This window comes from Notothenia rossii, assembly GCF_949606895.1.
Source record: "Notothenia rossii genome assembly, chromosome: 7".
Taxonomy (NCBI): domain Eukaryota; kingdom Metazoa; phylum Chordata; class Actinopteri; order Perciformes; family Nototheniidae; genus Notothenia; species Notothenia rossii.
The window spans coordinates 69,572,486-69,596,200 of NC_136905.1; the positions used below are offsets into that span (position 1 = coordinate 69,572,486).

The 23,715-nt window shown below is 40.8% G+C and overlaps 2 protein-coding genes across 2 annotated transcripts; one reads left to right on the forward strand and one right to left on the reverse strand.

Annotated features, from left to right (window-relative positions):
* Positions 1 to 2,567: 2,567 nt before the first annotated feature.
* Positions 2,568 to 4,777, forward strand: LOC307013056 (photoreceptor outer segment membrane glycoprotein 2-like; the record flags this gene model as incomplete). The annotated part of the gene is made up of 3 exons (XM_079640278.1): positions 2,568 to 3,064; positions 3,575 to 3,821; positions 4,550 to 4,777. The coding sequence occupies 3 exons, from the start codon at positions 2,568 to 2,570 to the stop codon at positions 4,775 to 4,777; spliced, it is 972 nt and encodes a 323-aa protein (XP_079496404.1).
* Positions 4,778 to 6,017: 1,240 nt separating this feature from the next.
* ubr1 (ubiquitin protein ligase E3 component n-recognin 1) lies at positions 6,018 to 23,464 on the reverse strand. Its single transcript, XM_079692640.1, has 47 exons — positions 23,313 to 23,464; positions 21,257 to 21,516; positions 20,240 to 20,318; positions 19,721 to 19,831; positions 18,481 to 18,608; positions 18,253 to 18,391; positions 18,058 to 18,120; positions 17,809 to 17,932; positions 17,397 to 17,504; positions 17,214 to 17,302; positions 17,012 to 17,110; positions 16,574 to 16,731; positions 16,389 to 16,488; positions 16,141 to 16,269; positions 15,807 to 15,987; positions 15,666 to 15,718; positions 15,416 to 15,526; positions 15,246 to 15,311; positions 15,037 to 15,138; positions 14,885 to 14,948; positions 14,674 to 14,798; positions 14,527 to 14,579; positions 14,332 to 14,434; positions 14,196 to 14,244; positions 13,923 to 14,077; positions 13,721 to 13,820; positions 13,492 to 13,595; positions 13,271 to 13,351; positions 12,664 to 12,845; positions 12,342 to 12,550; positions 12,150 to 12,249; positions 11,872 to 12,024; positions 11,683 to 11,783; positions 11,345 to 11,444; positions 11,112 to 11,260; positions 10,970 to 11,025; positions 10,792 to 10,888; positions 10,549 to 10,616; positions 10,206 to 10,353; positions 10,015 to 10,099; positions 8,825 to 8,961; positions 8,636 to 8,744; positions 8,503 to 8,559; positions 8,333 to 8,410; positions 8,068 to 8,238; positions 7,825 to 7,926; positions 6,018 to 7,355 (listed from the first exon to the last, which is right to left on the reverse strand). Exons 1-47 carry the CDS (start codon positions 23,355 to 23,357, stop codon positions 7,214 to 7,216), a joined length of 5,223 nt encoding a protein of 1,740 aa, XP_079548766.1. The 5' UTR covers positions 23,358 to 23,464; the 3' UTR covers positions 6,018 to 7,213.
* Between the last annotated feature and the right edge of the window lie 251 nt (positions 23,465 to 23,715).

Consider the following 23,715-nt stretch of genomic DNA (forward strand, 5'->3'; position numbering starts at 1 on the left):
TTTTAAATAAAAATACTCAGTGTACTTTGATTTTGAACATTTAAATATGATTGATAGAGAAACATCTTACATAGTGTTAATAACTCCTTCTTAGCAAACTCTGATGTCCTCTGTACCCAGCAGCTGAAGGTCTGTAGGATGTCCTCCATCTCACCCACACCTGCAGCAGGGTGTGAAGCAGGAGATGAAATACAGACAACAATAACTCGTAAAGTGTTACTGCAGGTAGAGGACAACATTAAAACGTTATGGTAGTCCGATGCTCCTGATGCACCTTCAGCTGTGAGCTCCCGCAGCCAGCGGATGATGGCTCTGATGTTGTTGCTGGCTAACGCCTCGGACCATCGACCCTCTGTATCCAGCATGATGCCCTCAGACCCCGGGCTCCACTCACAGACCAGGGAGTTCACATGCTGGGATCATAGGACCATTGCTGAAAAACTAATCCTGATACCTATGGTTCATTACAGAGAATAAACAACTGATTAAACATTTGACATACTCTTTTCTAAAGTTGTTTTAACCATAGCTTTTTTAATGTGCTTAAAGTATCTCATAGTAGGTAAATAACTTGTGCACTTAAGCCCTCTCTCAGGTGTCCATAATTAAATCAATGGATTGTGCAATAACAGACAAAAGTGGCACTGGTGATTTTAAACAACAAAGAAATGATTTAAAGATTTGATTGATTCCCAGTACTTACTTGGAAACGTGGTGTACTCCCCAGTAGCTCCGTTAAGGTTCACTCTCTTTACTCTGCACAGTGGTGAGTGTTATGTGTCCCGTCTACCTTGTGGATTAGCTGACTGTTCGGGGGCTTCTGTAACGTTCTCTTGATACACAAGCTACTTTGGTACATGTTAATCCACTAATCTCACTCTCAGTTAACATTTCCTTGGCTGATTGGTCTGTGAATGTTTACTGTGTGTGTGTGTGTGTGTGTGTGTGTGTGTGTGTGTGTGTGTGTGTGTGTGTGTGTGTGTGTGTGTGTGTGTGTGTGTGTGTGTGTGTGTGTGTGTGTGTGTGTGTGTGTGTGTGTGTGTGTGTGTGTGTGTGTGTGTGTGTGTGTGTGTGTGTGGGTGGGTGTGTGTGTGTGTGTGTGTGTGTGTGTGTGTTACATTTAAAGTTGGAAACAAAATAGCTAGGGCCAGCAAGGGTGAGATGATAGCTGCATTTGAAAAGGGACTTCTTAAATAGGAAGGAAATCCCTTGATCTATCTACAGCTTTAATCTTCCAGGCATTCGTCATTTTGGCCACACCCCAATGAGTGATGTCACAACAAGTTGTTTTTCACAATTGTGCAACAGCAAAACACCGACTGTTTCATCAAAGCACATGCCTCTAAAGTAGAGCTGCAATGATTATTCAAGAAAATGATTTATTAATAATTCTGAATAACTGTAAGCTGCCACCTCAGTAGTTATTTCTGTTTACATAAATGTACTTGTATTAAAAACTTCAATTTTTTTTAAAATGTGCACTTAATGCTTTAGATACCACAGATGAACTAAAATATCTCTTTTTAGATTGTCAAATTGGATTGCTGCTCCTTTTTACTACGACTGATACTACTACTTCTACAAATACAAGCACACCCACACAGACACAATGGCCATCCTCCATTACTTTCACAATGCCAGGACACACAGATTTGCGTAGGTGGCAGAAGGTAGCACCAAATCCCTCTTGGGCCCACAGGGCTGATTAATGATTAAAGGGGATTAGGAGGAGCGTCAGGACTTGGCTATTAGTCTCACTGTGATGCTCCGGTGGCTGCCTACAAACTATCTGTGTCACTACGGCTAGTCGCCTCTCTGGACTAAATCTGAGGATGTCTTCAGGAAAACAAACCAAAAACAAGAGGAGAATGATGTTGGGTATTCAAGGTGAATGCTGACCTGGATAAGGTAGGCACAGTCTTGAATTCTGTGTCAGTTATTTCTTTTTCCAGGAGTTTTGTCGAGAAATAAATGATAAAGCGCTCGACAAATAAAATGTATTAAATGCCAGGACAACTGTTTTTTTAAGGAAATTATGTTTGTTTCTGTTTCAAACCAAATGATATCTCATTGAACTTTTCTCAGTATGTCTCACATAGATTGTAGATTGTTTTCATACATGTTTCTTGCATACAACTGATCACATGTCATTATGCTTTGTCTTGTTTTAAAAACAAAAAGGGTTAGGCTAGGGTTAGTTTTGCTGTCATATAAGAATATGTATTTGATGTACTCTCACTTCTGTACTCTCACAGACCTGCAGAGATCTACAGTGTAACCATAATGCAGCGTCCACATGATATCGATCATTACAACCAAGCTAAGCTGCTTATGAGAGGACCTTCAGAGAACTGTACCACCAATCTGCCTCCCCTTGGTCCCCCTCACACCTTGGAGGATAACCCGCTCCTCTCCACTGCTCGACCTTTGTCCCACCCTTAATCCTCCTCTGGACTTAAAGGAAAACTTACACCGATTTAAACAATGGCATTTTGAAATTGACATTCAGCAAGAACAAGAGGGACAAGCTGGCCCAGGTGCTATGGATCCTGAACTGGGTCTCCGTGATGACAGGGATCCTCCTGTTCAGCATGGGGCTGTTTCTCAAGGTGGAGATCAACAAGCGGGTAGAGCTGATGGCTGAGAGGGACATCCAGTATGTTCCCAACATGCTGATTGCAGTTGGCCTCATCGCCTGTGCCATAAACTTCTTGGGAGGGAAGATCTGCTACGACTGCGTGGACACAACCAAGTTCTTGCGCTGGAAGCTCATCTTGCTGCCATACATAATGTGCACCTTCTTCTTCACCTTCTGTGTGCTGGTGGGGGCTCTGATGTGTTACAGCATGCATAGGGAGCTGGAGGAGTCTCTGAACCTGGGGCTGACGGAGGCCATCAGGTTCTACAAGGACACAGACACACCAGGACGATGCTTCCTGAAGAGAACTGTGGACCTGCTGCAGATTGAGTTCAAGTGCTGTGGGAACAACGGCTATAAGGACTGGTTTCAAATCCAGTGGATCAGCAACCGTTACCTGGATATGTCCAAAAAAGACGTGTTAGAGTAAGTACTAATATTAGATTGAGGATAGTGGTTTCATATCAAGAGTATAATCACATCTAAGTCACTGTGAATGACACTGTGTAAACCCAACCTTCCCAAAATATCTCAAAAATACATGCCAGTATAATTTGTTTCAACTTAACGAATCAATATACTTGGAAAAAAAATCATAATAAATGAGTCATTTCCAATTGTGAATATTCTAGCCACTTTCTGAAATTGGTAAAAAGATACTAAATAGCTTGAAATATAATAACTTTTGTTGACATTGATGATATGATTCAGGATAAAGTTTAGTAGGGAACGGCTATTGGTAGAGATAAAACTCAAATTCATTAATATCCATGTGTACTATGGTTTTGTCATTACTGGCATATAAATCCTATTAGTTGGTTGACTCTTTGGAAACCCTAACCCTCCCATGTGGTCCCAAACAATAAAACACCTGAGGTTCACACACAGATGCATTCAAAGTATTAAGAGCATCTCCTTGTTTCTCCTGCTTTCTAGCCGATTAAGAAGTAATGTGCGGGGGAAGTACCTGATGGACGGGGTCCCCTTCAGCTGCTGCAACATCAACTCCCCCCGGCCCTGCATCCAGCAGCAGATCTCCAACAACTCGGCTCACTTCAACTACGAGCACCAGACGGAGGAGCTGAACCTGTGGATGAAAGGGTGTCGCCAGGCGCTGCTGGAGTACTACACCCACATCGTGCAGTCCATTGGCCTCACTGTCCTCATCACCTGGCTGTTTGAGGTGAGGAGACACACGTGATTACGCAATAGTGAAGTTAAGACATAACTTTACTTATTTTACAATCAGGGTCGGTTTCCAGTGTCAGCCTCAAGTGACTTAACTTGAGGAAGGTCAGTTCGGAAAGTGAAGCAATTTTAGTTTGCATGAAACTAAAGATCATCATAGCATAGCATAGCATCATACGAGGAAATTAAATGTTAAGCATCAGTTTGCACGTACTACTTTAAAGCAGATGTGTGTCTCTGTAGTTTGCGTAAGGAAGTGGAATTCTTTGCAGAATAATTTAAAGAACATTTGTATGTTTAAGAAAATGTATAAAGAAAGCGTAATTCGACAGTATGAAGTTGACTTTTGATTGTGTTCTGGTTTTATGTTCCAGTATTTGTAAGCAACTGTGACTGAAAGAATATTGCCTTTATTTTACTTTTTTATGGTTATTTAATTTTCTTTCTTTCTTTTTTTTTTATAAGAAGGGGCAGGTAAAATAAGATGTTCTTCTCCCTGCTCCTTTCCACCATGCGCTATAATTTTTTGGGGGGAAAAAAGTATAACTGTACATGTTTTGTTTTAAAATAACTGCCATGTGTGGACTAAACTAATAAATATAATAAAAAATACATAAAGAAGAAATGCAGACAAACTCACTAGTCTTTTGACCTCTTGAACCCCGATTTGTGTGCACATTGGGTGATGTTGTCTCTAATGTGCCTCTGTGTGTTTTGTTTCAGCTGTCAGTGTTGACAGGGGTTCGTTACCTCCAGACCTCCCTGGAGAATGGGCTGAGGCAGGGCGACCTGAACTCTGAGTCTGACGGCTGGCTGCTGGAAAACGGTTTAATGGAAACCGCACGCATCAACCTGAACATAATGAAGAACATTGGCAAGTGCAACCAAATAGACACAGCCAACAACGGAGACCCGAACATTGACGTTCCCTCCTCCTCCATAGCACACTAAGGGCCGGACAATGTGCCGCCAAAGCAAATACCTGGCTGAAGGGCATCCATGAAGGCCTTTAAACCGTTATCTAAAGGTTTTTTTTATGTTATTTAAAGTTTTTTAACCATGAGGCAAATATGACCGTGAAGAAATATCTATACAACGTTTACTGTGTGAAAACTGAAATATATTGTAGGAAATTAATCACTATATAACACATCTCTAATCATGACAGGGTAGATCTTTTCCAAAATGCAAATATGCCTTGTTGTGTAACCAAAGTCTTTCTCAAATTTCTTTTTGATACAAACCCATATAACACACGAAAAATGTACATTGTTTCTGTTCATCTGTACTGTTATCTGTTGTTTACAAATTACATCTTGTTGTCTGTGTATCACAGTTTAGCAACAGGTTTCCAAAACTGTTTTATACACCTGTCGGGTTAGCAACACTGGAGGCTAATTTGAACATGCAATATATTTTAGAGTGTGAAGAAAACTGTGTGATGTGGGTCAGAAGTTTTGCCTACGTGCTTATGGCCTCAATTTAAATGCAGTTCAAGTACTTTAAGTCCACAGTTACAGTTTTGGATCCTATCGGTGCATATTATAGGACTATAGCGAATAGAATTGTACCTTTGCTTTTAGTTAAAAACATAAAATCAGACACAAATCGAATTGATAACTCCTTATAATATAATCCTTTCAAACCATTTACAATGACTAACGTGCCTCAGCAATGCCACCATGGTCTTATAAAAACACCTCAGCCATATTTGCTGGGATGAAAAACTAAAAGCTTGACAGTAAAACTTCTGAGCTATATGTTCATTATTATTGTTTTGTTACGGCTCCAAACTGTACATTGCAAACTACACTACCAGGGCTTACTAAATGTTTAATAAGTAAGCCTTAAACACATTAGCTGATGACGGCAGGATGACATCTGTTGGTCAAATGAACTTTTCTGCCTTTTTTCCCCCAAATTAAGGAGAACATCAGATCAGAAGCCAAATTAAAGCTTTAACATTTGGTGAAGTTAAACGACTTGTAGGTTGCTAAATTAAAGTTGGGGTTAGGTTTAAGCAATCTTGATTTTGCTTCATCTGGCTCTCACTTGATGGATGATGTAGTATTGATAGTGGAAAAAGATAATTAATTTATTCTATGGCTTGTATTCCATTTCATTAAATCTTATCGCATAACATTTGAGATTTTATACACACTCAGATTGATTCAGGGCACAGAAGCAGATAATCAGTATATAGGCCAATGTCTTTATTTCCACAGCCTGGAAGTCATGTAGGTCTGTCAAACAACACAGAGGACATTTATATTCACACATTTCCTGAAAAGGCTGAATGATGGATGAGTAACTGAAAATAAAATATATACTATCTTATATTGTGTTCAATATAAAGTACATTTCTTTCCTAAAAAGAAAATATTTTAACTTAATTTCCATTTGTATAAATTGGATTACCACCACGTGGAGAATTGTGACAAGCAATGGTCCCCTCTATACGTTTCATCTTAACAAATGTACACTGGATATCAGATCATTATAATAAGAATCACTTTGGCCTAAACTTTTTTTTTGTATTTATAAAAGGGCATTTTATAATACCATATATGGTAGGGAGGGTTTTATATATTATTCGCTCACTAATTCAGCGAGGAAATGTGGCTGAAATATTCAGAAAAGTGTCTGTTTATCATTCAATGCATCTCTTTTTCAGGAAACATGTGGGCTCGTCACTGTATCCTTCAGAATACTGGATTTATTTAAATACAACTTGAAAAAAATGTATATTCTTTATTCCTTACATATGCTCCTATTATGCGAGTAAAAGTGACGTTAGGATGTGGCTTCATCATCTGGACTGTCTACATAATGAATGGGCAAAAGCAAAAATGAGTGATGTCTCTAAACGCGCCTGATTTCCAAACAAATGTACCTTTTTAAACAAAATGATATAACTGTTATAACTCATGACAAATCATAGTGTCTAACACCAAAAGAGAATGCAGAAAATTCACAGCATTACCGAGGGAAGTGAAATATATAAATGGATAACTGAAACATGTTGGTGTGTAACTGATGTTTGTCTTTATTTGAAGGAGCCTCTTGCGAATAACATCACTCTGGGAGAAACTCACTGTCACAGCAGACAATCAAATTAAAACAAGGCGACTTGGGTTTACTTATTATTCATCTCGCTCCACTATTCTTCCTCCGACCATCCCACCTCTCTATACTCCAGCAGGGGTTTCATCAGGGTGAGGGTGGCTGCTCAGACCTCCTTTGATTGTAGGAGGTTTCAATGTGTGTGTGCATGCGTGTGTGTGTGTGTGTGTGTGTGTATTTGTGTTTGTGCCCTAGGAGCACCGGAGCAGGGTGTGCTCTATGGCTGTGCTCTTTACTTCCCGGCCACCACATCTGGAGCAATCATCACAACATCTGCCACTCAAAGGCAAACATAACGTTGACCACCTCCAGGCTGCGGGCGATTTCTTCCAGGATGCAGTGCTGCTGCCACAGCTGGTTCAGCTTCCTGTAGCGCTCTGGGCAAAGGTGCAGTGGATTGCCCCTTCTAGAAATGAAAAGACAGAGGGAGGGATTTATGGAAGGGATTGTCAAAGAAACACACAAAACATTTGATACAACAATGGTATATTGTAACAAGCTTCTACTGAAGCAATAATACTAAATGGTATAATTCGTATTTTGTTCAATTCAAAGGATTGTTAATATGATGTCTAAAGGTGTGATATAATCTTGCTCCCAATCCTTTTGGTCTATTACCGACCAATTTTAAACGGGGACAAATGGTGTCACTGATGTGAAGCAACAGTCTCAGATAATATTATCAGAACCCAATGTGTGTCCCAGCTGCAGTTCTGAATAAAAAGCAGCTGTAACACTTAATGCCTGCAGGTGGTGGAGGTGTTTAAACTTGCAGCAGCTATTACAATACTGACTTGCCAGTAGGAGGCCATAACAACACTTGTAAGCAGAAGTTCTAAGAGTATAGCACCTGGACAAAAAGCTGTGATTCTTACCCAAGGTGAGGATCAGTCTCCCCATAATCATCCAGGTAAGGAGCGGGGTAAGTGCTTCCTCGAGTCTTACTGGCCATCAGTACAATTTCACACTCTCTTATCCTGTCAACATCAAATCAGAATTCATATTCAGCACATTTCAAGCAGGAAAGCATGCAATTCATTTAAAAAAGCAGATACCAATCCTGTTTTAGAGCTGAAACAAAAAGATCTGTATCCGTAAGAGGCCTTCAGTTGACCCACCTGAGGAACATGCCCACTCCGGCTCCACAGGTAGCAGCGTGGGCGGTGCAGGCCCCCACATCCTCTCCATCCAGCTGGCTGAGGCAGCAGGAGCTCTGAGAGCACAGCATGGCCCCGCAGAACAGGCACAGGGTCGGGTGCTTCCTGTCATCGTCTGTGGACTTGGGGCACCTGAGGACGGAGTACAGAGGAGACCGGCTGAACATCTCGGACAGACTTTACAGAACAACGTTGTGACGGAAAGGCCAGTTCATTTCCCACTTACTGAAAATGGCATGCTTGATTGAGGAGAGCACTGTAATCCTCAGGAAGATCAATCAGACGATTCCTTCTTCTGGGGTATCTGGGGAAAGAGTTTATTCATTGTTTCACGAGATGATCTTTTATTACAAAATAAAAGTGGGACTAAAGTGGGAAACAAAGGCTTAAGTCTACCTGACGCTCTGGATTTTGCCTCTCAGGGCTTTGGTAACAGCTGGGTTCCCGCACCACCTAAGGAATCAAAAACATTGTCATACAAACTCTGGGATAAATATGAACGTATCTTTGCCTCATGTTCATCACCTACCTCTGCAGCAGTGGAGTAACGGGGTCTCTGTGCTCCTGGAAGAGCTGGAAAACATTGGAGGGAAGTGCCAAGTAGCTGCATAGTGCCTCCATCTGTCCTTGAGAGGTAACTGCAAAGAGCCAAGACGTCAGCTTGATTTCCTCGAATCACCGTATGCATTTAGTTGTAGTCGTATATTCCTTCACCTACCTGCAGTACTAGAAAGCTCCTCTGGAGGATTGACTCCTGTAAGGCAATTGAAAAAGAGAGCAGCACAGCGCAGGAAAGGTTCCATTCCTCTCTTTACTCTTTCTGCCACAGAGCTGCCGGACACATCTGGATTCAGCCTGATGAGCAAAACCAAGAAGAATCAGTCAAACAAGCTGAAGGAAGTCCACATGAATGTGTACGTCTCTGAACATGCAGCATGAAAAGGGCCATGACACCAGGGAACAAGGAGCGACGATTGCCTCGACTGAGAGGTTGTTTGTTTCCAATGTTTTCATAAAAGGTCTGAAATGAAAGGTTCAAAATAACAATGTTCTCCCTATTGCAGGGTACTGGGACGCTCAAACATAGCTTACAAAATAACATAAGGGTGGTAGCACTGCAGACATCAAACAAATTAAAAACACATTTGCCACAAAGAAGGTAACAATAGCAGAAGCTCAGTTTTAGCATCAGCATCTGAGAGGGTAATGTAACAAAGTAGAATAAACTCTAAGGTTGTGAACCGTCACTGCTGAGAATGACATCCATACACACAGAGGACTGATCCCAATAACTCCATTAAGAATCTGAGCTGAGAAGTGTGACCTTTATGTAAATGTTAAACTATTAGGAACAGCTAAATCAATTGTATATATATATATATATACACACACAAACACACATATATATATATACATATATATATATATATATATATATATATACACATATATATATATATATATATATATATACACACACACACACACATACATACACGCACACATATATATACATACATACATACATACATACATGCAATACTTTTGGGTCACAGAACAAAAATGTATTTTTGAATGTTTTAATCAAAGTATCACAACACACCTTTGCATTTCCTTAATATACATGTCTATTAGTTTTGAGTTTTTTATATATCTACACGCTTGCTTTTTCTAGCTTTTAATGGTTGTGCTGTAAGTTGCTGTATAAATTGAAATTGTTTTGCTTATTATTCAGTAGAAATGGAGTGTACCTCAATAACCTTTAGTTACCACTCTACTTATAAAAGCATAACCAAGATATACAAACTGCAAGTAGTTCACAGATCTCATCCTCCTTTTGAGTTTTATCTTGTACAAATGTTAAACCAAAAAAACATTTGCTCATGTTTTTGTCAGAAACCCTTGTACCTGTCGGTGTGATGTGACGCTGCAGCGTACAGCTCTGCTGCTGCCCTCGTCTCCTCTGTTTCCTCTCCAGCTACTGCAGGGAAATCTAGGTAGAAATGCCACCATTATTTATTCATCTGTGATATGAAACAGCATTCTGAGGTAGTAGGGTAAAACACAACATACATAATGTATGGTTATGCTGTCTGTACCTGTGGAGGACAGGAGGACCTGCAGCATGTGAGCCATGGTGACCATGTGCAGGATGTGCAGGTGGTTGTAGGCGGAGCTCACGGCTGACGGCTGTAGGTCTACAGCCTCCTCCTGATACAGTGAGGGTATAGACAACACCAAGCCCACCTGACACACACACAAGGACACACACACCATAAACAAAGATGTTAATACATGCAAGGAGAAACAAAATAAAGTTATATTAAAATAAACTCAGAAATGACGAGTAGAAATGTTGAATACATTTTAAAAAATGCAATCAATGATGCCGATCAAAACTTTTTGAGGATCCACTGGACCCCCGTTTCAGGTGAAACCTACCAGAAGATGGAAGAAGTCGACATCCAGGATAGAAGGCGTGTTCTTTCTGCCTATGACCGGTAGCAAGACTGTGGGAAAAGTCACAGTTAAGACCACAGTGTATGGACAGCAAGAACAAATGAAGTAGCACATACTATAATACATAAAGGAAGAACACAGTATGCTTTGTATAGACAAGAAGGGTAATAATAATAATAATATAATAATTACATTTTGTTAAATTAATTTGAAATGTCCACATACCACCCAACATGTCATTGAAGTGTCTTTGAATGACAGCCTGGGAGCTCTTTAGTCTCTGAGCTGCTGAAAACTGAACAATCGCCTTCAGACCTGCAAGCTGAAATAGAGAAGCATTTAAAAACTGACCAAGTCATAACGTTATACATATCATGCTTTATGTAGTCAAATGGCAGCCAACCTGTCTGTTCTGCAAGGACCCAAAGAGTGGCTTGCCCTCTTCCTGCAATATGTTTTCTGTGAAGACAAATCATATTTTGAAAATTGCAAAAACTTAAAAAGGGGGCAGATAGACAGAAATGGTATTATAACTATTACTGTACCTATGGCCTGTATAGTGAAGGCACATGTGTTCCAAGCCATAACGGGCACACGTGGGCACAGCTCATTGGGTCCCGTCTGCAGACCCACCCTGTGAACCGTGGTGGCGCAGACAACCAGCATCTCCACTATGCTGTCGGAGAACTTCCTCCTAAAAACCACCAGCAGCAGAGAGTTCAAGCTGCTGCTCTATCGGACACAAAGACACTCAGAGGGCGCTGACAGGTTCACTCACGGTTCTTGTACTCCGTAGCTCAGAATGGATCTGAAGTCTGGCTGACCCTCCCCACACAGCCCCGTGTCCGCATCAACACTGCTGGCCTGTGTGTTGCACTCTGCACCAGAGAGAAATCATCAGTGTCTCGAGTAGCACATGGCAACAAATAGTTATAACGGAGCTTAGTAGATATTGAAGCAGAGGAGATGATATATAAAAGGTAGTCATTTATCAACCTCCATATTCTCCAGTCAGCATGCACCTGTTTTCAGTTTGTGACGGTACACATTCATAGGTGTTGGAGGGTTAGTGCCATTGTCCTATATAGTCATTGTATGTGGATTATGTCTTCTTACCATTATCCTGAGCAACAGACTTGAGTCCTTTAATCCTGGCAGAGAGGATCTGGATCCAGCGAGGCAGGGTCAAATGCTGTCCAATTATCTCTGCATTTTCACTGCACACAGGAAATAAATATTCATGAAACATTTGTACAGGTATCAATCGATTAGAAGATTGGCCTGAAGAAGCCGAGCTGGACTTACTAGTTAAATGTTAGCGTTTCAAACGGGATGAGAGGGACCACAGTGTTGCACAGAGATTTGCACAGGGGACACAAGTACTCCCCGTTCTCCAGGTCGATGATCAGCTCAGCGTGAAGCCGGTTCCTGGTCATGTTCTGAACTGCCTCAAAATATCTGAAAAACATAGAAATAGCAACCTAATGGCAAATGGAGTCTTCAAGTGGATCACACAGATACATTATCATCAAATGTGTTCTTTATACTTTATGTTTGCTTTTCAAATGTATACAATTACTCACTTCTGCCAACATGTGGCATGCATGACGTGTCCACAGCTGCCCGTGTGGGTCCCAACTGCCAGTTCAGGAGGCATGAAGAGGGGATATGATGCCCCTGTCCCTTTAAGGGATACATACAAAAGCACACATTAGTTCCAGATTTCTTCCAATCAAATTACAGTTAACAATGAAATGAAACAAATGGAGACTGACCATCTGCTCTGTTGGCCGGTATCTTTCCTCTGCACTGTGTCAGCACTGTGGACCTCTGGACACACGCAGTCAGCACCATGGCTGGAGCCTGGGCCACCACTTCCTGTTCCTCCTGGCACAGGATGCAGGTGAGCACCTCTCTCTCAGCCGGGGAGCAGCCTCGTAGGGGCCCCACGGCGACACACAGCTCCCTGTGCTCCATGGCGCAGCTAGAGGAGTCAACATAACCCCAACGAGAATTAGCCAAATCTATTTGTTTTAGATGTTGATCTCAAGCAAGCTACACACAGCCATTGATTTGTTTTTCCATGTTGCTCCTCACTTCTCAGGAATTGTCACAGGCTCTCCCTGTGTCCCGCTCTCTGGCATGTTTTCATACAGCATCTTGTTTGACTCTATGAAGTTTTTCTGCATCGTTGACATCTGAGCCATAATCTTCTGCCGGTGGAGTTTGGCTGCTTCGGCCTTTCTTTTGCGCTCAGCTTTCTCTTTGTCCTGAGCACTCTGGAATAATAGCAAACCGATTCAAATCTCCACAAACTAAAAAGATGCACAATGCAATCAAGTTTTTCATATTTCATACAATTTCATGAGTGAGAGCGATCATTGTGAGCGGTAACTTAAACGTAGGTCTCATTGGTAAACCAAATGAATATTGAATTGTGAGTGTAATGCTGTAAGACTAAGGAGGTACGGACATGAAGACCGTGCGGCTCTGAGCAGCACAAGATGCCTGTTAGTCTTGATCATTGATAATTCTAGTTTTTAAGTTTCTTAAATGACTCTGAACACGATAGGAGAAGTGGTTTTATCTTTGGTAACAATGACATTAAGCTTTCTTGAATACTCACTCTGGCACAAGACAACATTATCTTGAGCCAACAGTCAGTAAATGCAAATGTGTTCATCGTTATGCAAGGTTCGTTTACCTCCTCTGGCTTGCTGGTATCCATGCTCATGGAGGCAGATGGACAGGACTTCTCTCTAAGGCACTTGACAATCTCAAACATCTAGTAGAAAAATATAAAACATTGTTAATTGAAGATAAATTGAATGTTGAAGAGAAATGCATGAATGTACAAAAATGATAGCAACTGTTATACAATAATAATAATAATAATAATAATAATAATGATAATAATATGTATACCTGTAGAACCCATTTGACCATGTCTTTTTGGGCTTCGAGGGAAGGAACAGCCTTGATCTTGGACAGCAAGAGAAACACTGACTTCCCATGTTCTGAACCGATTCCTGGAAAACCAGAAGAGACATTTATATTATCACAGAATATCCAAAACTAAACCGATTTATAGATTTGAGAAAGCTGATTGATAGTAAGGGAGTGCTGAAAACAAAAATAATTATTTGTCACTTACTGCGGGCCTTGAGGCTGAAATCAAAAGTCACCTCCTCATCAGTGCTCTCTTCAAGCTGTGATTTCTCTTCAAGCAATGCCTGGCCTATCAAGTGCAGGGCCTGTGTGGTAAACGCATGCATTTAGTTACTGCAAGTGGTTTTAGTCATAAAAAGCAAAAGCCAGAGCAAGGTAGACTAGAAAGAAACTGATGTGCTGTGTACCCTCTGGATCATGGCTTCTGTCCAATGGGTGGCCCGGTCCTCTGCAGCTCTCTGCAGGACACGCCTCAGGATGTGGATGATAATGTCGCAGCTGAGCAGACGCACTACGCTGGAGAAAGCTGGGCAGAAGGGGGGGGGCATCGGAGGACGCAGAGCTGGGAACAAAGACAAACAGAAGGAATGTTGGTGGAGCTGCTTCATTAGCAAGGGGAGAATATATTGTTGCATCTTAGAGGTATACAGAACAGTGTGCAGAGGAAATACATGAATAACCTTTGTCATTGCCCTCGTGAGTCCTCCTCTTCTTCTGAGACTCTTCAGCCTGCAAACAGTAAAGGAGACAAATGAAATAAGGGATATTCACTAAAGTTCAAATGTTATGTAAAACTGGAGTTAAAACACGGTGTACCTTGCTATGCTGTGATCTTGAGTAGTGGTAGAAGAAAGGATTGAATTCTACCAGAAGCTCTTTTTTTACTCCATACAATCCATGCCCTGAAACTCCGGGTTTTCTAAAGAGAGAAGCAGAATGGACTGATTTAAAACCAACTCCGAAGTTACCATTAACCAATCACCCATTAGCTATGTTACGGTCTTTACGTACTTGAAGGTGGCAACTTTGGTAATTACAGACTCCAGGCCGGTTTCGTGGCTCTCCTAAAAAAGAAAAACATTTGAACGTGTTCTCCAAGAATTATTCAATCGTAAAACAAAACATGTAACAATAATTTAGCCAGCATGTGGTTCTTACGTTCTCTGGCAGACCTTTGACCAGGCTACTGTGAGCCATGGGCTCAATGCACAGCAGGTGGATAACCTCCCTCATCGTCACGTCCTCTTTGGTCACCTCACTGACACCGGGGACGTATCGCTCACCTGAAACACAACACTGGTCAGATACTGCAGTTTGGTTCATATCCAACTAACTATCTTCCCATGGTTAGCAGAATGTGACCGTGTACCTGTGATGACGATAAGGAGGTACAGCATCTCCTCTGTCAGGCGGTTCCACTGTATTAGCTCATCCTGAAAATGGTGTTGCATTACATAAGTAGAGCATTTTGTGGCGCAACATTCTTTTATTCTTTTGAGTGGTTAATAGTTTGGTGCTTACCTGGTCTTTGCTCGAACAACTTCCATTGAAATAATCAAAGAGCTCGAATCTCAACAAGACCAGCATGAGGAAGTGGTTGGGGTCCATTTTGGAAGCAGCAATCTGTTTGAACATTTTAAGAGACGGTCATATATCAACACATGTATAAAAAAAGGTGAAGAGTAAGAGCAGATATGGGAAGATATTCTCAATGTATGATGGCCGCCAACCTGGAGCATGAGAATGTCCTTATCGTACATCTCGTCCCTGCATTTTACATCCTGATAGTAGTAGACCTGATGATGTGAAACAACAGTTAATTGACTTGAAATTTGTTTAATTAGTAAATAATAAAGGAGAAGAAAAAAGATGCGTTGAGCCGCAAAGAGGTGTATTATACCTGGCTGACCAATGAGAGCCCGTTTCTCCGCCACATTTCAGCAGAGACCTGAGCAGCCAGCACCACACAGCGCAGAGGATGCTCCACCAGCTGGGTGCGGTCAAAGCCCGCCTGCAACAGATGGAAGAAAACCTTATCTCTCTAATACCAGCAGTGGACGTTAAGATGTTTATTCAATAAAGGCAACAACACAGCCCACACTGAAACAGGCTGCTAACTAAGCATTTCAATATGGTTTGAAGACACTTACAAGATTATCCACACGATCAAGTGCCCCTGCTCTGCACATTAGTACATACAGACCTAGGGATTTAAATGCACAGAAGAGTAAGTTCACTGTCAAAGAAAAATACCAAAAGAATATACAAGTGTCTGAAATAAATGATCCTACCAGCTAGTAGCCTGGAGACGGGCAGGTGTATGCTGACAGGCTCTTGGGACACTTTGTATGGATGAACATGGATGATGTGTTTGCACATGTAGTAGTCGGTGGCCTCTCTATGGAAGGGCTGGTTATTGCACTGCATCAGGACACTGTGGCACTCTTTGAATGCAACCATCAATATCTCCTCCTGGGGGGACAAACAGGCAATCATTCACCAAAAGCAATGACATCCTCTCTTCTTTACTTCTGCCTATTCTAAGTGAACAGGCAGTGAGGGGGTGACGCTCCCTAAATCTGTCGGATAACTTTGATTTTAGGGACAAATTGCAAGACAACTCACATCAGAGGAACACCAGTCCTGAAACATAGCAAGAATGTGGCGAAGCTGGATCTGAAGAGAAAAGCCAGCCTCCCATTCCGGCTCTACCGCAATGTGTTGACCAAACTGGCGCTTCACCTCCTCCATACCCTGAAAAGAAAAGTAAACGAAGGTATCAAATACCTGGTTTCTCACGTTTCTGTAAGCTGATGTAATTGCCCTGCTATTGCACAGTATCAAGAATGAATCCGAGTTGAGATAATTATTACCTGCATGCATTTGAGAAGCCCAAGAAAGACTTTGAATCCCTCCATGAACTCTTTCCGCAGCTCTTCAGTCCATACTGAGGGTTTACTGATCAGGATGTACCTAGGAGACACAAGTTCCATGTTAGATAAAGAACCAAAACAAGTTAGAAACTGAGAGTAGTTCAAGTTGTTTCCTGTTTAATGACCTGAGGTCGTGGAAGATGACCTGAATGCGTGAGAATTTGTCAGAGTTGTAGCCGAGGAAGAAGAAGCGATTGTTGTCATCCAGATGTTCACGCAGCAAATCCATGACTGTACCAACTATCACTTTAATGACATTGCCCACTTCGATGAGCTGTCTGGCCTAAAAGAGGAACAGGCGCGTGAGAAAAGACATGGATGTTGAGTCACAGATTTAAAGACAAATAACATTTACCCCATTATAGCCCCTTTTACACTGGAAAATCCACATTAATTGACATCTGGCTTTTGCCTCCAGTGGAAAAGTTTACAACCGGCATGTATCCCAGGGACCCATTTATTCTGCATTAAAAAAAAACTGAATATTTGCAATAATTGTCTGCAGGAAATAGGTTTATAACACAATATCTACATTAATGCCCGAACAAAAAAACCACACTCACCAGTGTGGGTACAGTGAATATTTGAACAGACAAAGCAGTGATGGATATGCTCCTCTCATGGTCATCCACTATAAAGTCCCTTTGCAGCTGCTTGTAGTGCTGAGAAGACAAAGTAGAGGCATTAATTGTACATGTACAAAACATGTATTAATTTAGGCAGGTTATAGAATTGAAAAATAGCAAATAATTATATATTTTTTACCTTTGTGAATTCAATTGCAAAAAGCCTCTTGAACTCTGTCTCCATTAGCATGCTACAGAAAATCAGTTCATGGACGATCTTGCGTGCACCTTGAGGAAATAGGAAAAAAACCTTCATGTTAGTCTCAAATGGAACCGAGTTGAGGATAAGCTTGTACTGAAGATCAAGCTCAGATCCACTTGCCTTTGTACATCTTGCCGTCGTGCAGCATGAGTTTGCTGATGAGGCAAGGCTGGTCCCCGTCTGGATTGGTTTCTAGTGCCACCAGACAGAAAGCCTGCCTGAAGCCCACTGCACAAACACAAAGGTTCCAATCACATGACAAGCAACTGGGCAGGGACAACTGAGGACTAACTATAACCAAATGAACATCTTCTGCAGCAGTGAGACTTGTTTGTGTGTTTCAGGTGGAAGGATATTTGTATACCACAGGTCAACCTGTAACAGGATTCTATTTTCTGGACGCAATTTGACGCTAAAAGTTCAAATCATACACACATTTTGCAGCTTTCTTTAGACAATGCTACCCATCAAAAACTGAGAAATCAATAAATGAAACTTTTAAGATTGTGTTGTGCAGGTATGGGAACAATACCTGAGTAACCGATGATCTTTTGGAACCAGGGGCCGAGGCGCAGAACAAAAGTTTGATGAGCCATAACTGCTGAGTGAAGGATCTCTACACGTAGTGGCTGCTGGGAAATGTGCTCCGAGTTGGACTGAAAAGCAGCAGAAAGAGATTTAGAATGTGCTTAAAAATGCAAAACTGGACAATAATGATTTCAGATTCAAGACTTGTTGTGATTTAAAAAGTCTTGCATGAAAGTCAGAGGCTGGTGTTTACCCTGATGAGATCTTTTGCTTGTTGGCAGGAACGAAGGGTTCCTCTCTTTACTGCCCGTCGACCCTGCAACAGTTATCACATATTACATTTTCTGCAGTAGATATGATGTGTGCATATTACGAATTAAGATTTAAGTCGTCTCCCTTCGAATTTACAGTATTGTTAAGGAAGAGTTATGAAGAAAACTAAAAATACCTCCTTGTCAATAAGTGCTGTGTGTGTCTGCGCTTCAGCCTGATCACAGTTAACAGAGCGCTGCAGGGTGTAGATCACATGGTCGTACGAGTGGTGCTCATCATTGTACAGGACACAGTAGTATGCATTGTCTTTTGCCCTGCACAGAAGGAGAAATACACTATCAAAGTAAAGTTGTGTGCTTTGCTTGTGAATGGATGTATTTGCATGTGATTGGACAGGCCATACCGGGGCTGGAGCTCGGCTGAGAGGTCGTGGCTCTCCTCCCACACTAAGAAATCTGTGACGTAGTCCAGAAGTATCCGAAACAGCCTCTCAGCACGCTCGTATAACTCAGGCTCCACTCCACACTCATCCTGTACAAAATGAGACACAGGATTATTTAAACACACCAATAACATTTCAAGAGTTAACTATCAAAGTGGAAACACTGTCTTATACTAGGGAGAAACATTTATTTTCTGACAACTAAGTGTCAGTTGTTAGAGACGTCAATGATTTCATAAACGTTTAAGACAAGCGAAAGTATTCCATGATTAAAACTGAAAAATAGAATTAACTTTCCAAAAACACGAGCTACTCTGAAATGGATAACGTTTCTGACCTTCTATAATTCCATATTTTCTTTGGCACAAGCACTGACGCTCCAATATGACATGGAGTCGGTCTATATATTTTTCTTAATAAGAGCTAAACAGGCAGCCGCCAAAGTGGAGTTCAAATCAAATCCCCTGAGTAACATTCCACATAGCGGCGAAGTATTTCATACAAATGTCTGACATTTAACACACAAACCAAACTCAAACATACAGTGAGTCTGTGTGTTTACACCGGTCCCTACGTCACTACTGTGTGAGAACAAGCAGTGGAATCTACCACAATCTAAACAACAAGAGGTGTGAAGCAGCATGATGGGTTTTCATGTTCAGCATGGAGATGTGTTCATGGCCATGTGATGAGTCACTTCTTGTTAAGCACAGGTTCAGATCTAGAGTAAAACACACCGCAGCCTGGTGGACTGGTGCCAGTAATGTCTTTGTTAATAGGAGCACCTGCTGTTTACGGAAACAGGCGCAGAGCCGTCAAGCTGCACGTCTGCTCAGAGCTCCTGAGTAGGATCTTATCAGAGAAAATCCCAAACACATCAGCAAAGAAGGGCCTGAAAAACAACTGCTGCACAGGGCAATCAATCATCAATATGTTTCCAAGCAGCAGTCGGGTAGGAGAGGCTGTAAACTGATTACACGCACAGTCCAGCACCAACAAATGTTTTCCTCCAGCTTCTCAGCACTCAAACACCCGCCTAATCTTTTAACCTAGTTATACATGTTCTCAGTTGGTGCAGGTCAACAATGTGCTTTTTCTTTCTCATTTCCGGAACCAAACTCACAGCCAAGAGAGCAGTGACACAGAATGGGACAAGTAAGCCCCTCCCACGTCCCTCTTTCCGCTCTCTTATGTAACTCACCGTTACCATGGCAGTGTCTGCTCCTGGGTCGTGTTTGGAGCAACAGGGGCCAATCTTCCAGGCTTCTACATCCCCACAATCACAGAAGCCCCCTCCTGATGATGCGTGCATCTGGAAAGAAATGTACATGCTGTATATCACTATGGGAGAGTAGTGGATACACTGAGCTGAAATAAAGTAGTTTAACCGCTGTAGCTGTGGGGATGCATTGTTATTTAAAACTGAGTTACAACATGAAAGACCAAATATCAGTCCTATATTGATTTGAAATCCATTAATCAGACATTTTATTGCATATGGACTTGGGTTTTGTTCCAAAGACTTTAAGGATGCTTTAGTATGCGACTAAAGCATACTATAGTACATACATAGTATGTTCGACTATGCGACTAAAAAGAAATGTCATAACATAAATACAACAATCAGGGATTTTCTTTCATTGTCTTTATCCAAGGGGGGGGGGGAAATCATACAATTGTCCATTTAGAATTCATAGAAAATGTAAACATTGACCCCAACCTTGTAACGATGGGTTTTGTGAACGCTATCCTGGAAGCAGTCCATGCACAGGACACAAGTGGGATCTATTGCACAATCCCTGAAATGTGAAGAGGATTTGTTATTTAAATGTGTATTATCAGAGGCTGAATGTTGTCATAGTTACTGTACAAACTGAACTGGATGAAGACCGTTCCTGCATTAACCTATCCTGTTTCTTCAATGTCAACATTTCAAGAGAAAACTTGATGAGCACATGCACTTCAGTTCTGTTGATACCGAATGATTGTCATTGGCTTAATGTCATATTTATTATAGTATCAGAGTATATTTATATGAATAGGATTAATAAAATAACAAACAGACTTTAGTCTCATTGTATACTCAGGTACCAGCTTTCAATATCTGTGTGTGCTTATGACAGTTGAGTTTTTAAAGAAACACCTAGAAAACTGCACAAAATCTTTTTTTTTTAACCTGAGTTATTGTTACTCGTCATTGTTAAATTGACTTGTTAAAAGTGTTGCGCTCTGGTTTATACTAAGACATCCAACTTTTTATGACACCTTGATAAGGAAATTGAGGAAGAACTGCCATCAAAAATGAGAGTCCACTCACAAACTGCGACATACTGAAACCTGAGTCTACTCATTAACTATTTATTTTTAACACTTAGCCTAAATACTGTGGGGTTGCCGTGTGATAAGATCATTGCTGAACTAAAACCTAATGAGGCCAAACTGTTCCTTACAGTTGTATTTAATGATGACAAATAGTCTCCAGGTAGGTTTATTGCTCTCTTTGAACTCCATGGCTTTATACCTCATCTTGTAATCTAGATTCCAACGGGGCGGAGCAATGTGCAAATACTTTTTACTTTTAAATTATTCATCCCTAAAAACAACCAAAACGATAAGATTTGTTGTAGATGTTGACGTCTTCCAGTACTTTTAATTACAAGCAAATTGAATCACAACTACAATTATTATTGCCATGACGATTTTCTTTTCAATTTGTTTTTCAGATATGTTTTCAGACCTGCAGGAGTAGACAGTCTCTCCCTCTTTAAAAACACGTCCGCAGAGTTGGGAGGAGGTGCTGCCCTGCTTGAGCTTCTCCAGACCCTCCTGAGGATCCTCCCCAAACAGGAAGCACTCCAGAGGGTAGAGGAGTTGGCTCTGCATGAGCTCCTCTTCCTCCTGAGGGGTGGACTCCTTCTTCAGGCAGAAGATCTGTGGCACCTGCTCCTTCAGGTAGCGGAACAGCTCCGCCCTGCTGTCTGCGGCCTCCAGCCATTGCTGCAAGACAACAGAGTTGGGCATGACTTGTTTCACAATGACTCACATCTGTCTCATCACCTGACTCATAACTACATTTATAAGGTACAATTATCTGATACATTATAACTTTAGAAATATATTATGTTTACTTATCAATTTAAACTTCACTTTTTTGGATTAAGATCATGTCATTCAAATTATGGAGGTGTAAATGTTTGAAAAAACACTATAGTAAGTTATTTGTTGACAACTGATGCTGCCACGTTGTTTTGAGGTGGGGAACCGTCCACCACAAACAAAATAGAAAAAGCTTACCTATGAAGACACATGGATCTCCATTAAATGTCTTCACAACTCATTAGTAACTTAAGTTATTAGTGAGGTAGGTGTCACACTTTTTCTTGATGTCTGCCTAAATACAGAAGATTTTTTTCACTGACATCTGTATTGACTGGCAGCTAAATAAAAAGCCCCATGAACTAGGGCTGCTCAATTAATCGCAATGACGATTTTGGCTTGCAACGATTGTGAAAACAACATAATCGAAATAAAACGATTATTTGTTTATTTTAATTTTTTTTATTGGTTTTTCAGTTGAATTATACTTAAAGTTCAGGGTAATCAACTGTTAAAAACATATTGTTCACATTTATTTTTTTCAATAAATGGAGGTTTTCAAAGTAAATGGATAATCGTTTTTTAATAAATCGTGATATCAATTATTGACCCAAATAATCGAGATTATGGTTTTTTATACATTATTGGGTAGAACCGAATAAAAAGAATAGTGTTGGTTTGTTTTATTTTACAGAAAATATCCAATCAGTGACTTGAATGTGCTCTGTAGATAAATTAGTGTTTTGAGACCTAAATTAAGTGTGACTGGCCAATGGATTCACCTATTATATATACATGGGTAAAAACATTAGACATTTAACATACTTTTTAGGTAAGTATAAGCTTAAAACATCTGGTAGTTTAATAGAGTATACAGTAGTCACAGCTGAACATGATTTGGGACTGGATACAATTACCTTAATATGACAACATTATTATTGCTCCAATTGTTATTTTTCAAATTTCAAAGCCATCCTGTTGGCAGGTAATTGCTGCGCACATTACTGCACCCTGAACGTTGAGGTTCAAGTTGCAGTTAGTCATTTTTATATGTTATGTCGTTGGTCCTGAAATGTGTGTATGCCACAAACCGTGCCTGTCATTTTGGTGTAATCATTGCTGTAGCCTACTCCATCAACTTAACTTAACCAAGTGTCGAACTGCTGCAATCTGACTTAATAAAATCAGATCCAAAAAGGCCAGTTTTACTGTCACATTGCAAAAATAAACGCATTGTATAAGATTGTATAAAAAGGTTTCAAGAGTTTGGGTTTGCAAAACAGTCGGGGCAATGGTGTTTAAAATATATTAACTCATGAAAACTCGTTTGTAGCGCTGTAGCCACAATGCGCCAACCAAAAATACCACAGGATGGAGATTAACACACTTATTTACGGATAACACTGCCATATTTACACTCTCAGTATTGTGTACTATATAGCACATACCGACCCATGAAAAACAATAAATAACACGGGCTGTTGGTGAGCAGTAAATACTGCAGCCTCTGCAGACATTTTTACCATTTTAGGTAGCTAGCACAGTAGCTACCTACGAATGCTAACCACGCAATTAAATGGCTTTTAAATGCACGGTCAAAGTATTTTGTACAGAGAAACTAGCACATTATACCTCGGTGTGTTGCCCCTGAGTCTCAGTAACCACTGACAGCTATATTAGCTATTTGAATTTCATACCTTGCTGAGCTCCAGTCCGTCTAGGGATTTCTCACCCTCCGCCATATTCCATTTGCCGTAAAGGAGGTGGCGTCACTAGGAGACTCTTTCACTTGTAATCGTAACCTTTTTTGCGACGTTATTCTCAGAACGATTACGATGTAGGTATTGACTTATAAATAACTGCGATAATCAAATATAGCACTTTTTTGGGAAAACTGACCTTTCATTTATGTGTGCCTCTGGTAAAAAGAAAAACATTTTGTAAACAAAAAATCCTGCTAGACCTCGCAGCGCCATCTGGTGGTAACAGTTCTCCATGCGTGATTTGACAAATATAATGAGTTCATTCTATAATGTTTTTTTGTCAAATTTTGATATGTCATTGACAAAAATATATTTAACAGAGAAATTAGTCCATAAG